At 39.6% G+C, this 15,578-nt stretch overlaps 1 protein-coding gene across 1 annotated transcript in view; it reads left to right on the forward strand.

The window, feature by feature from the left end:
- The window catches only part of CLSTN2 (calsyntenin 2), a 1,726,577-nt gene that overhangs the window by 1,206,850 nt on the left and 504,149 nt on the right, over positions 1 to 15,578 (forward strand). The window contains exon 5 of the mRNA XM_069727627.1: positions 5,120 to 5,269. Within this exon, the coding sequence (XP_069583728.1) occupies positions 5,120 to 5,269 (150 nt within the window). The remainder of the gene's footprint in view (positions 1 to 5,119; positions 5,270 to 15,578) is intronic.

Below are 15,578 nucleotides of genomic sequence, written 5' to 3' on the forward strand. Positions count from 1 at the left end.
AGTCTTAATTTTTTCATACTTGCAAGAGATAATAGGAGAAAATGGATCACACAATTTGTTAGGCAATTTTTACCGATTACATGAACACTCCATTTGCGATTTGTGACAGATGGAAACCCCGAGATTGGTGCTCAATGTATTGCAAAGGTTATATTGTATAATTTTTGGGAGGCAAAGTGAACAAAACAACTGCAGTTCAAAAAAATGTTTTATTGAATGTTGGGCTGTTTACCTTGAGCAATAAGTTGTGAGAGAACGTTACTGGCTGGGTCATTATGATCACAGTGATGGTAAATTGATATATTTTGTTTCAATTTTGGGGGGATAATCTTGCTTATTAAAAACATTTTTTTTATTATTTTTTATCCCAACATTTTTAAAGCTTGAAGTATTTTTCAACAGACATAGCTATATATGGATTTGTATTTTGTGAACTGAGTTGAAGTTTTTTTCTTGGAACCATTTGGGAGTACATAAAAATGTTGTACTACAAATTGAGGAACACCAAGCAATTCAATAATTGTTTTAAGGGCTTTTGTTTTTTCTGTTTATTGTGTGGTAGAAGTACTTAAGACAGCTTTGTTGTTTGGGTCAGTACAAATGCAGTGATTACAGATTTTTGTAGGATTTTTAAACTTTACTGCTTTTGCACACCAAAAGCAATATTTTCGAGAAAAAAAAATATTTTTTTTGTATAAGCATATTCTAAGAGCCGTCACATTTTTATTTATTTTTTTACAAACAGAGCCATGTGAGCCTGTTTTTTTGTGGCGCAAGTTAATATTTTTAGTGTTACCATTTTTTTACATACAACTCTTACATTGTCTTTTGTTCCATATTTTGTGAGCAGTATGATAGAAAATTTTTGGAATGATTTTTTCTTACGTTGTTCACATGGAATAAATAAAGTGACAGTTTATAGCTTGGGATTTTCTGAATGCAGCAATATCAATTATCTTTCCTTTTTTTTTGTTTATATTTGTTTGTACATCAAAGGTGGCAAAAAAGTTTGCTTTGAGTTTTTCAGACTTCTTATTACTATTTTAAATTTTCTTGATTTTTTTTATTTTTAGTTAGTCCTTCTGTGCAATTTGAATATGTTTAACTTTGATTGCTGATCTCATACACTGCAATGCTTCCGTAATGCAGTGCATGAGACCTGTGTCATGCTGTGACTGTAGGAAACCAAGGGTAGAATGACTCTATACTGTCCCTTAACCTAGGTGAATATATGAAAAAAAGGAAAATAGGAAACATTCAGCTCAACATTTTCAGTCTCTTTCCAAGAATGAGTTCTACGCATGGAGCCGCCTCAGCTTTGGCGTGCAAGTTCCAAAGAATGAAGAAAAAAAGGTATTCCAGCCTAGAAAAATATAAAACTTCATCTTTAATGCAAAAAAATCATAAAACAGGCACAATGTGGACAACATATAGATCCCAGAGAGCTACCAATCGACGTGTTTTGACACACCGGTCTTAATTGGTAACCATGGTTTTAGGAATTTTTTCCATTAAAGACAAAGGTTTATATTTTTCTATGCTGGAGTACCTTTTTTCTTTACTAATCTAGGGGATTCCTAGCCTATCCCTATTCCTGAAGGTGGTTATGCCTGGGTCTCATACCTCTCTGTGCTCGTATAAAATCCTAAGTTGATCCCACTATCTACCAAGCAAAGAAAGGGGCAGGAGTGAAAGGGTAAACACAGGCTGGACAGACAGGGGAAACCATGAAACAATCAAATGGCAGACACACAGGATAAAATACAAAGGGGAAATGGATGCACAGTAAAGAGGCAGGAATGCAACAATAAAAAATTCCAAAAGGAGAGAATAGAGTTATTCATGTGGCCTCCCCTCTAACACTCTCGCACCCCTCCAATCTATTTTAAACTCTGCTGCCCGACTAATCCACCTGTCCCCCCGTTATTCCCCGGCCTCTCCCCTCTGTCAATCCCTTCACTGGCTCCCCATTGCCCAGAGACTCCACTACAAAACCCTAACCATGACATACAAAGCCATCCATAACCTGTCTCCTCCATACATCTGTGACCTCGTCTTATGGTACTTACCTACACGCAACCTCCGATCCTCACAAGATCTCCTTCTCTACTGCCCTCTTATTTCCTCTTCCCACAATCGTGTACAAGATTTCTTTCGCGTATCACCCCTACTCTCGAACCCTCTACTACATCATATCAGACTCTCGCCTACCATCGAAACCTTTAAAAAGAACCTGAAGACCCACCTCTTCCGACAAGCCTACAACCTGCAGTAACGACCGATCGACCAAACCGCTGCATGACCAGCTCTATCCTCGCCTACTGTATTCTCACCCATCCCTTGTATATTGTGAGCCTTCGCGGGCAGGGCCCTCACTCCTCCTGTACCAGTCATGACTTGTATTGTTTAAGATTATTGTACTTGTTTTTATTATGTATACCCCTCCTCACATGTAAAGCGCCATGGAATAAATGGCGCTATAACAATAAATAATAATAATAATTCATATCAAACCACATACAACAATCTCAAAATGACAAAGACTGGTTCTCACTCCCAGAGAAAAGAGGACACAGCCTGAAATACTGTTTATAGGCTTCCCTAAAAACCATGAATTCATCCCGCCTCCCCAGAGAACCGGCCTGGGGCGGCCACCTTGAACAGGAGGATGCGCCGCTGGACAGGTAAGTATAATTATAATGTTTATCGTTAATTTTCTGCTTTTTTTACAGCCACCCCACCCCATCCCATATCTGTAAAGTCCAAGTTTGGGTTTGGACGCAAGTCCGTGTCATCTTCAGCCCCGAACTCGAACTTTACAAAAAACTGGGCAAACCCGCCGATCCCGAACATCGGGGGGTTCGCCCATCACTATTAATGATCAAAGTTCAGTGCCTGGGGAAAAAAGTCAACTGTGTTTAAAACTTTCATCCAATAGTTCACAAATACATGTTTTGAAAGTTCCAGAATGATTTCTGAAAAATTCTACAGAATCCGATGTCATTTAACACATTTGCTCAGTTTTAATGTCTATGAAAATTAATATGGACCAGAATTTACCTATAATAAGCCAAACTAAAAGTTAAATAATTGATGTTTTTATTTCTAGGTTTCAGAGTTGATGGCTTTATGGGAAAGACTATGCTGACATCAATGGCTCTTGCTGCTTTATCCATGGCTAACTCAATCCTAGCAAAATAGAAAAGCTGGATGAGTATTTAGTGGATATAAATAGTCTACACAACTCTGTTGAACTGGCAGTTATTGTCATATAAAAAATATCATCCCATGGAGAATAATTTAATCACCCATAATCTCACTATTCCATTGACAAAGAAATACATCAGAAATAAAAATAGCAAAGCTAAAATAATTTTCTTGCATAAGTGGGAGTACCCTCAAATACAGCTATACATGTATATTTCTGAGTAAAATGTAAATTGTGCTTTTATTCTATAAACTTTTGACAACATGTCTCCGAATTTCCAAGCAATACATTTTGTATTTTTATTCTGACAAAGAAAAATGGTCAAAATTAAAAAAACAGACCTCAAATAATGCAAAAAAAGTTTATAATCATTTAGAAACCACAAAACTAATGTTTTAACTCAGGAAGAGTTCGGAAATCAATAATTTGTGGAATAACCATGATTTTTAAACACAACTTTCATGCGTCTTGGCATGCTTTCCGCCAGTCTTTCACACTGCTTCTAAGAAAAAATTTAAGCAGTTCTTCAATGCTTGATGGCTTGTGACTATCCATCACCCTCCTAATTACATTCCAGAGGTTTTCAATGGGGTTCAGGTCTGGAGATTGAGCTGCCCAGGACAGGGTTTTGATGTTTTGGTCTCTTAATTTTTGTCACAGCTGTATATTTCAACCTCCTGATGTGTGGATTTGCATGCCAGGGCTTTACTGCATATCCCTTTCTTGACATAGAGGTGATTCAGCCGCTAAAGCAATGATCCCCCAACCTTTAGCTCAATAATCACATGTGGCTCGAGGGCTCGTGATGTGTGGCTCACGGCTGTCTGCCAGAATTGTGCATTAGCACCAGGTGTTGCAAACCGCTATTAAGAGTAGATCTCTAGATGGTGACTTTTGTGTGTAGCCCTGCACAGAAGAGCAGATTTGAATGGTAATAGATAGGAACCCCTCAGGTTTGGCATACTGTCTTGGTGTGATTTCAGTCGAAAAGCTTTGACTGTTATTATATCAGTAATATAGGGCCCTGGGTGTCACTACTATGAGTGTTGTAAAAGCTATTATCTCAGAGCTGAATGTGGCTCTCAGGGTCAGAAAGGTAGGGAAAGTCTGCCCTAATGGATTCTGTCTTTTATTAAACTCACATACAGGCAGGAGGAAATGCTTCAAGACTGGGATCTTGAACTTGTGCCTGAGATCCTAACCTTGGGATTTGTTCTATCCTTGATGTTAAGGAGATCCCCAACTTTATAGCTAAAAACCCTTACCCTGTTCTAGGGCCAAACTTAGGGCTATTTATTGGAGCAGCCGTCGTTGAACGGAGGCGCTATATCGCATACTAGGGTTCCACCCCCATGGTTAGGCAGTGTCATTATATATTATGCACGCTAATTCATGTGTTTACTCAGTATCTCAAATTAAACCTTTGCACTGTTCTGACTGCCTACATGATTATTATTTCCTCTTTTAAGTGCTATTTTTCTCTTTTCCTTTGGATAAACTGTTAATATTGGCATTTTATTAGCAGTTATTAGTACATTTAGTCGTCTACTTTACTTTTACCTTTTTTTATAGGTTTAATTCATTTTTAATACAACTATGAATTTAAAAATAAGCATTATTATGTCTAAGGTTACTTTCCCTATAAATCTTTTCAGAGTAAGGGGCTCATTTTTCTTTGAAAAATACTGTAGGTTGTCATCAAAGCAACAGAAAGTTTTAAAGGCTTTCGTTTAAGTTTATCAAGATGTTTCTAAATTATGTTTTCTGCATGTATATTTGCATCACAGTGTCAACAAAGGAAATGATCAGGCATATACAGTATATTATGAAGTACGAAAAATGTAGGGCTTTACAGTTGAGTTGAGCTAAATATTTAGTAATCGCTGTTTGTCTGATCTTTTTATCTTCAAGGTAACATCAGGAATACCGAGAAACTAAGCTACGATAAGCAGCACCAATATGAGATTAAAGTCACTGCATATGACTGTGGACAGAAACACGCTTCTCAAGAGGTCATCGTAAAAGTTGATGTGAAGCCCGTGTGCAAACCAGGGTGGCAAGGTACAAATCCTCTACACCTTTAGATCAAGCTGTGTAATAAAGTTCTGCTTCTTCAATGCTTTACCTCCTGTTTTTCAAGCCTGGCAATCCACTTGAGAATACTGTTTTCTGAAAACCTAGGCTTCACTCTTCCTACCGGCAGATAAGTGCTGATGTTAGCTTATGACCTTTTAACACATTCTAACTGATGCCGATCTCCAGCCTTTCCTAATATTGCTACAATACTACAAAAGCAATACAGACAGTAACTCCTGATCATAATAATAACAGAATAGAAAAAGAAAAGTCAGCAGTTAACATTGGAATATAGGGAGAGACCTGTGAAATAAACTGTGTTGGATGGCATTTCAGTCTAACATATATAAGGCTGCAATTACAGAGCCGGTTTATGATTCAATCATATATAGGGATAATGGTGTGCACTCAGGTCAGGGACAAGCAGGTGCTGGTAAAACGGACCATGTGGTCCAGTCAATCCAAATAGAGAAAAATTACCGCACACAATACTGGTGTGATGCAAAAAAGGTATATGCCAGGTTTTATTTAAACAAAGAACTTTAAAGTTGCCACAGATTTTTGTAGACAGAGATATATACAGACAGAGACCCAACGTTTCGACCCTCCTGGGTCTTATTCATGGAGTTATACTGGGGAGACAAGGAGACAACATAAGTGGCTGTTTGTCATATAACATAATAACAATCAAAGAAAAAACCACACTGGATAAATAACTAATAAGTATTACCTAGAAAGAAAAAAGAAAACAAACCAACAAACATACAATGGAACAATATATACAGTGGTACAACAAATTATAAAAGCCGCCAATAATGATGGAGGGCTGGCGGTAAGGAGCAGCGTCCGCTACTATGATTACATAAGGTAAGCAATGGCAAGGAGAACATAAGTATTTTACCTCTGATCCTATGATACAAATAGATAAGTGTGGCAATAGTAGAAGGTAGGCGACCAATTCCTCTAAAGCATAACCTGCCGTCATGATAAAACATAAAATGTATAGGTAGCTGGACAGTATGCAGTGAGGAGTAATATTACACTCGTATATGGGAGAAGGGTGTCTGGAGATCCCAAACAAGTAATGTCTAACCCAGGGGATAAAGATGAATAAGATGGTATCTATAAATCTAAAGGTAAAGTCCCCATACTGATGAACCTAATGGTAAACGGAGGGATACAAGAGAAGGTCCCAGAGCAGCATCGTAATTGCTAAAAAAAAGAGGGCCGTGGTTGTAGCGGAAAGAACCCCCTAATATATTAAGTACGGTGGGAATGAAAAAGTGCTGTAGGATACCCTGTAGTGGGGCCAGTATAAGGCCTATGTGTCCCGGGTGGAGGAAGGCTGGAGCCATCACATTTAAGGATGGCCTGTAATGTAAAGGAACCCATGTTTTATCATGACGGCAGGTTATGCAGCTAAGGTCCTTGTAGGTGCTAGGACTAAATCCTGCTTTGCACTCTGAGCATGCCCAGGGCAAGATCTCTCAGTGGAGATCTGGGGTCACATGCTCAGGTACTGTAGCTCTCCATTGGTACTTCTTTGAAAGGTCCTAAACGTGCTGCAACTATTTAAGGCTCGCATGGTCGCACGGCCATGCGCTACTATCAATTCATATATGTGCTTTGCGCCAGTGTGTTTATGTATGAGTGTGTTCAGGGACTCGGCTGAAATAAGCCCCTAGAATACCGGCTTCTCCGGTGAGGACATTGCATGTTGCATAACCACTGACTGCTATCAGCTTGGCAGTAAGCTTGTGCTCCTGTGAGGCTAACAGGGCACAGTGCTTCCCTTTCACGACTACTCTGTGGAGTAACAGAGCTAGCCTATACCGCTTAACAGTGCCGCCATTCGCTAGCAGCAGATTCCTCTTGCACGGTGGACCCCGGGCTGCGAACGCACCATTTATAATAAACATCTCTATTTTCTCGGTGCGTTCCACTAGCCCTAACAACATGGACAGAAAGAATCAGTCTCCAGGTTTCCTTTTGTGCATATTTTGGCATCATACTGTTCCAATTTATTTTTTAAATTTATGAATATATAGGATGGAATACTGTATTTCTTATGCAAAATCTCAAATCCACCCCTAGACATACGGTATAGCGGAGTTTTTGGAACTTGCGACATACAGAGCCGATTGAGAGTTTAAAGTACAATTTATACAGTATGCACCAAATTATACAATTTATAAAGTATGTACAGTATTTATACAGTATGTACCGTATTTTTCAGACCATAAGATGCTCCAAATTTTAAAAAAAATGATTGCCTATGGAAAATTTAACCTGCATCTCATCATGGTAATAATAATAATAATAATTTTTATTTATATAGCGCCAACATATTCCGCAGCGCTTTACAAATTATAGAGGGGACTTGTACATACAATAGACATTACAGCATAACAGAAATACAGTTCAAAACAGATACCAAGAGGAGTGAGGGCCCTGCTCGCAAGCTTACAAACTATGAGGAAAAGGGGAGACACGAGAGGTGGATGGTAACAATTGCTATAGTTATTCGGACCAGCCATAGTGTAAGGCTCGGGTGTTCATGTAAAGCTGCATGAACCAGTTAACTGCCTAAGTATGTAGCAGTACAGACACAGAGGGCTACAATTCACTGCTATACTACTGTTTCATGTAGTAGTGTACATTTTGGTGATTTCTAAAGTAGCAATATTTGATATCAGTACAAAAAGCATTGACAAGGTAACCTTCATTAGTCTCCAAGCTTTCATGACAACTATCGCCACCCAATTCTCTCTACAACTCTAAGGTGCTATAATAACAAAAGCCCAAAATGGAAAATAAACAATTGAATTTCTCCAACATGCTCACAACCTAGTGGGGGAGCCTCCAAGGGAGAAATTGTCAAAGAAGTAAAAGTAGGACACTCCCACAAACTAGATCCATATCACAGAGAAGACACTGGAGCATATCTCCATATTCAAACAAGTTATAAATGTATTATATCATAATTCACAAAACATTAATATATACAAATTGAATCATACAAACACAAAAGATAACGAGCTAATTCAGTAAGGGAAACTCAGGTAGCACAGACCAAAACACAGTGTGAGTCACTCCCGATGCCGTAACCAGATAGCAATAAAGTGCATAGTGCAAATGTGGGCAAACAAGAACACGGGGTATGTTAATGCATAAGAAAAAAGTCACTTGGCCCTATACAGATGCTCAAAAGTCTAAAGTGAAGCAATCATTCCCACCACGAGTACTTACCCATACAGTGGCATCAAGGAGGATCCACACCATAGCCCCAACGAGCGTTTCGAGTCGGCTTCGTCAACTCTAAGGTGCTAACCTGAAGCATTAGGTCGGGGTCACATTAGCGTAGAGTACAGACGATTGCTATGCGAAAAAACATTGCATAGCACTTTGACCACTGTTAACTTATGGGGCAGCTCACATCACCATATTTTTTTCTCAGGCATATTCGACGTGCATGTGAAATCGCATCATGCTGCGATTGTACACGTATCTTGTCTGAGACACGCCAATGCAAGCCTATGGGTGCGAGAAAAACTCAGACACCACACAAACTATCCTTGTGACTTGCAAAAAATACGCACATATTTTCCTCATTTCAGCCCATTGAGCCATTAATTTCAATGAAGAAAATCAGTAAGAAATGTAAAGCCATACGTATGTCATACAAATGTCATACGGATACACAGGTGCGAGAAAATTGCATTATCGCATTGCAGACGCATTACACGGATGACCATACGGAGAAAACTTGTGGGACTCTCGGCAGGGAGACTTGGACCAATTTTGCATACGGTAAGCGTGATGCCAGCCTTACAGTAGTATATGCATTTACAGACCAGTGCTACCTGTATAGCAGTTTTTATCCGTCATGTACAGACCAGGCTCAGCTCCTGAGCCAGCTCCATACAATCCCTAATTCTATATGATGTAAATTTCCATTAAATAGTCATAAAGGGATAGATTTACAGTGTGTACTAATGATAGTGTCTCATTATTTGCCCTGCCCCCTAAAAAAAATCTGCAAAGATGACAAAGATCTACAGTTGGGAAAATAAGTATTTGATACACTGACAATTTTGCAAGTTTTCTCACCTACAAAGAATGGAGAGGTCTGTAATTTTTATTGTAGGTACACTTCAACTGTGAGACAGAATCTTAGAAAAAAATTGAGAAAATCACACTATGATTTTTACATAATTATTTTTCCCTATTTTGCTTGAAAAAAGTATTTAATACAATTAAAAAACAGAACTTAAAGTGAACCAGTCTGCTGGATTTTAATAAGTAAACTACAGACACTGTCAGGTTGCCAGTGTTAAACTGATTAAAATGATACTTTGGGGTGAAGAAATCCATATTTTATTTCTTGAGTAAGCAGTGCTAGAAGTTTTCTGCAAATGATATGCCCATTCTCCTGGGCAGAACTGTAGTCAAGTCTTATCTTTCTGCTCTAAGACAGAGAAGCCAAGGAAAGGCCTGCCAATAGGCCCACCCCGAAGCACAAACATGTTCCTCATCATAGAGACAGACTGTGTGTGCTTTGGGGCTGACCTGTGAACAGGTCTTTCCTTGGTTTATCTGGCTAAGAGCAGGAAGATAAGACTCTGCCTACAGTCTTGCCCCAAAGAACAAGAATCTCATTAACTGAAAACTTCTAACACTGATTACACAAGAACCACAAGATGGATTTCTTCACCCCAGACATTTTTTTAATCAGTTTGAATCAGTTTAATATTGACAACCTAACAGTGTCTATAGTTTCCTTAGCAAAATTTTGCTGACAGGTTGATAGGGCTGGCGGAACGCACCAAATAAATATAAAGATACAAAAGAGAATAGTAAAACCAAAAACACTCAGTTTGAAAAAATGTTGCAGTAATCCGCAAGTGCTAGTAAAAGATGTAAAAAACAGGGTATTTGGTTGATACGTTTTTTGCAAAAAATGTATACTAAGCTGCTCTACCAATCTTCACGGTATACCCTTATCAGAGCAGTCCTAACTAATGTATGCAATCCCTATCTGATGTATTTAAAAACCTGATCATCTGTATATAACCTGTGTGAACAGGGTTCAGAGAGGAAAAATCCATGTGTGCATACAGGGTAGAACAGCTATTGTGCAGATAGCCCAAGAGGAGTGGTGGAACTCCCCAGTCTTGTAGACACAAGAGAACAATTATGGAAACAGGAACACATGGGCTACTTGCACAGTGAACAAGTCTGTATGATCATGTTCACACACCACCAAGAAACCTGAAGACACAAAAGAGAATAGTAAAACCAAAAACACTCAGTTTGAAAAAATGTTGCAGTAATCCGCAAGTGCTAGTAAAAGATGTAAAAAACAGGGTATTTGGTTGATACGTTTTTTGCAAAAAATGTATACTAAGCTGCTCTACCAATCTTCACGGTATACCCTTATCAGAGCAGTCCTAACTAATGTATGCAATCCCTATCTGATGTATTTAAAAACCTGATCATCTGTATATAACCTGTGTGAACAGGGTTCAGAGAGGAAAAATCCATGTGTGCATACAGGGTAGAACAGCTATTGTGCAGATAGCCCAAGAGGAGTGGTGGAACTCCCCAGTCTTGTAGACACAAGAGAACAATTATGGAAACAGGAACACATGGGCTACTTGCACAGTGAACAAGTCTGTATGATCATGTTCACACACCACCAAGAAACCTGAAGACACAAAAGAGAATAGTAAAACCAAAAACACTCAGTTTGAAAAAATGTTGCAGTAATCCGCAAGTGCTAGTAAAAGATGTAAAAAACAGGGTATTTGGTTGATACGTTTTTTGCAAAAAATGTATACTAAGCTGCTCTACCAATCTTCACGGTATACCCTTATCAGAGCAGTCCTAACTAATGTATGCAATCCCTATCTGATGTATTTAAAAACCTGATCATCTGTATATAACCTGTGTGAACAGGGTTCAGAGAGGAAAAATCCATGTGTGCATACAGGGTAGAACAGCTATTGTGCAGATAGCCCAAGAGGAGTGGTGGAACTCCCCAGTCTTGTAGACACAAGAGAACAATTATGGAAACAGGAACACATGGGCTACTTGCACAGTGAACAAGTCTGTATGATCATGTTCACACACCACCAAGAAACCTGAAGACACAAAAGAGAATAGTAAAACCAAAAACACTCAGTTTGAAAAAATGTTGCAGTAATCCGCAAGTGCTAGTAAAAGATGTAAAAAACAGGGTATTTGGTTGATACGTTTTTTGCAAAAAATGTATACTAAGCTGCTCTACCAATCTTCACGGTATACCCTTATCAGAGCAGTCCTAACTAATGTATGCAATCCCTATCTGATGTATTTAAAAACCTGATCATCTGTATATAACCTGTGTGAACAGGGTTCAGAGAGGAAAAATCCATGTGTGCATACAGGGTAGAACAGCTATTGTGCAGATAGCCCAAGAGGAGTGGTGGAACTCCCCAGGTTATATACAGATGATCAGGTTTTTAAATACATCAGATAGGGATTGCATACATTAGTTAGGACTGCTCTGATAAGGGTATACCGTGAAGATTGGTAGAGCAGCTTAGTATACATTTTTTGCAAAAAACGTATCAACCAAATACCCTGTTTTTTACATCTTTTACTAGCACTTGCGGATTACTGCAACATTTTTTCAAACTGAGTGTTTTTGGTTTTACTATTCTCTTTTGTGTCTTCAGGTTTCTTGGTGGTGTGTGAACATGATCATACAGACTTGTTCACTGTGCAAGTAGCCCATGTGTTCCTGTTTCCATAATTGTTCTCTTGTGTCTACAAGACTGGGGAGTTCCACCACTCCTCTTGGGCTATCTGCACAATAGCTGTTCTACCCTGTATGCACACATGGATTTTTCCTCTCTGAACCCTGTTCTCACAGGTTATATACAGATGATCAGGTTTTTAAATACATCAGATAGGGATTGCATACATTAGTTAGGACTGCTCTGATAAGGGTATACCGTGAAGATTGGTAGAGCAGCTTAGTATACATTTTTTGCAAAAAACGTATCAACCAAATACCCTGTTTTTTACATCTTTTACTAGCACTTGCGGATTACTGCAACATTTTTTCAAACTGAGTGTTTTTGGTTTTACTATTCTCTTTTGTGTCTTCAGGTTTCTTGGTGGTGTGTGAACATGATCATACAGACTTGTTCACTGTGCAAGTAGCCCATGTGTTCCTGTTTCCATAATTGTTCTCTTGTGTCTACAAGACTGGGGAGTTCCACCACTCCTCTTGGGCTATCTGCACAATAGCTGTTCTACCCTGTATGCACACATGGATTTTTCCTCTCTGAACCCTGTTCACACAGGTTATATACAGATGATCAGGTTTTTAAATACATCAGATAGGGATTGCATACATTAGTTAGGACTGCTCTGATAAGGGTATACCGTGAAGATTGGTAGAGCAGCTTAGTATACATTTTTTGCAAAAAACGTATCAACCAAATACCCTGTTTTTTACATCTTTTACTAGCACTTGCGGATTACTGCAACATTTTTTCAAACTGAGTGTTTTTGGTTTTACTATTCTCTTTTGTGTCTTCAGGTTTCTTGGTGGTGTGTGAACATGATCATACAGACTTGTTCACTGTGCAAGTAGCCCATGTGTTCCTGTTTCCATAATTGTTCTCTTGTGTCTACAAGACTGGGGAGTTCCACCACTCCTCTTGGGCTATCTGCACAATAGCTGTTCTACCCTGTATGCACACATGGATTTTTCCTCTCTGAACCCTGTTCACACAGGTTATATACAGATGATCAGGTTTTTAAATACATCAGATAGGGATTGCATACATTAGTTAGGACTGCTCTGATAAGGGTATACCGTGAAGATTGGTAGAGCAGCTTAGTATACATTTTTTGCAAAAAACGTATCAACCAAATACCCTGTTTTTTACATCTTTTACTAGCACTTGCGGATTACTGCAACATTTTTTCAAACTGAGTGTTTTTGGTTTTACTATTCTCTTTTGTGTCTTCAGGTTTCTTGGTGGTGTGTGAACATGATCATACAGACTTGTTCACTGTGCAAGTAGCCCATGTGTTCCTGTTTCCATAAATATAAAGATAGTAGTAAGTTGTGTTCGCAGCTCGGGGTCCAGAGCTGGAACCTGCTGCTAGGTAATGGCGGCACTATATGGCGGTACTATGCCAGAATAAACATGGGTTCCGTCACCCGGTATGAACTCATGCAAACTTTGTTGCTTCACAGAGTCGCAGGGAAACAGAGGAAATGCTGTGCCCTGTTAGCAGTCACAGGGTGCAGCAGATGGACGCTAGTGGGATTCCTGAAATTCACCCCCACTATGCTGGTGATTGATCTTGCTCTGACCCTTGGTGGATTTAGCCCACGCCTGAGGATGCCTTGAGTCAGATGCTGAGATCAAGCGAGAGTTCCCACCCTACACTGACCGGTTATCAGGACTACTTAAAAATTTATTGCAGAGAGTGTAAACCGCGCCGCTCTGGCGGATGCCACTAACCACCCTAACTAGGGATAGGAAAGCACACTTGTTGCACACGGCACTGCAGTGACTGTAAATTGACGCAGTAATTTGTGTCTAGATGTGCGGGATAGCACTGTCTGGTGCTTGGTAACTTCCACCATTCGCAAGCAGTCAACAAATCAAGGGATGGGAATGATTCGGAGCTTTCATCCATCGACAGGCATACATTCACACACACACTCGTAAGCAAGATTACACTAGTGCATGGCCGAGTGGCCATGCAAACCTTTTATAGCTGTAGCCTTCCGGGACCTGCCTAGTGATCCAATCGGAGATGCTACAGGACCTGAGCATGTGACCCCCGACCTCCAATGAGAGGTCATCCCGTGGGCATGCTCAGTAGAAGAAAATCAGGACTTAGTCCCTGGAGCATCTGCTTGCCACTGATCAATGCTGGTTACAAAGGCTGAGCCTGGAAAGGCAGCTGTAACCAAACGCACAGTATCTGCTTGAGCCAAACTCTGGGATCGATGTCTCTGCTGAGCAGGCTCCACTGCAACTAGAGGAGAATGGGAGACTGTAGTGGCCATGGTTCGAGATTTCCCCTGTGCAGCGGCAGGAACTTGACACCTAACATTGGTTCGCTTTACTATTTGATACAGAAACTATTGTTTGAAATTGGAGGTCAGATGTTTCCTGTAGTTCTTGATGAAGTTTGCAAATACTGAAGCAGGGATTTTAGCCCACTTCTCCATACAGATCTTCTCCAGATCTCTCAGGTAGGTTTCATGGCCATCACTGGGTAAAATAATTTCAGCTCCCTCCAAAGATTTTCCATTGGAAACTGACTAGGCCACTCCAAACCTTATAATGGTTCTTATGGAACCACTCCTTTCGCTGCCCTGGCTGGGTCTTTTGGGTCATTGTCATGCTGGAAGACTCAGCCATGACCTATCTTTATTGCTCTTACTAAGAGACAGAGGTTGTTGGCCAAAATCTTGCGATACATTGCATTACTAATGGTAATATTTAAGACTGTGGTCCCAGCTCTCTTCGGGTCATTGACCAGGTGCTCCCATGTAATTCTGGGCTGATTTCTGACCATTCTCGGAATCATCCTTACCCCATGAGGCAAGATCTTGAATGGATCCCCAGAACGAGGAAGATTGTGTTTCGTCCATTTTCTAATAAGTGTGCCAACAGTTATTGTCTTGTCACTACGCTGCTTTCGTATTGTCCTGTAGCCCATACCAGCCTTGTACCCATCTATAATTTTGTCCCTCATGTCCATAGACTGCTCTTAAGTCTTGGTCTTGGTGGACATGTGTGAATGTGATTGAGTGTGTGGGCAGGTGTCTTTTATACGAGTTCAAACAAGTACAATTAATACAGGTAATGAGAGCAGAGTAGGAGGGCTTCTTAAATAACAACTAACAAGTCTATGAGAGCCAGAATACTTACTGGTTGGAGGTAATTAAATACTTATTTCATGCAATACAATGCAATTTAATTATTTTAAAATCATACAATGTGATTTTTATTTTTTTTTAGATTCTGTCTATCACAGTTGAAGTGTACGTACGATAAAAATTACAGGCCTCTTCATTCTTTGCAGGTGGGAAAACTTGCAAAATCAGCAATGCATCAAATTATGATTATAGTTGAACCTCCTACAGTAAATAGTAAGAAAAAATGGCAGAATGCAGATTGCGACCTGCTTTATTTCCTTTACAAGTCTTTTCTAAACAGATGGGTAACTACTACTAATTATTTTTAGAAAGGGAAGCAGAATGTGACACACT

This window comes from Ranitomeya imitator, chromosome 5 (assembly GCF_032444005.1).
Source record: "Ranitomeya imitator isolate aRanImi1 chromosome 5, aRanImi1.pri, whole genome shotgun sequence".
NCBI lineage: Eukaryota > Metazoa > Chordata > Amphibia > Anura > Dendrobatidae > Ranitomeya > Ranitomeya imitator.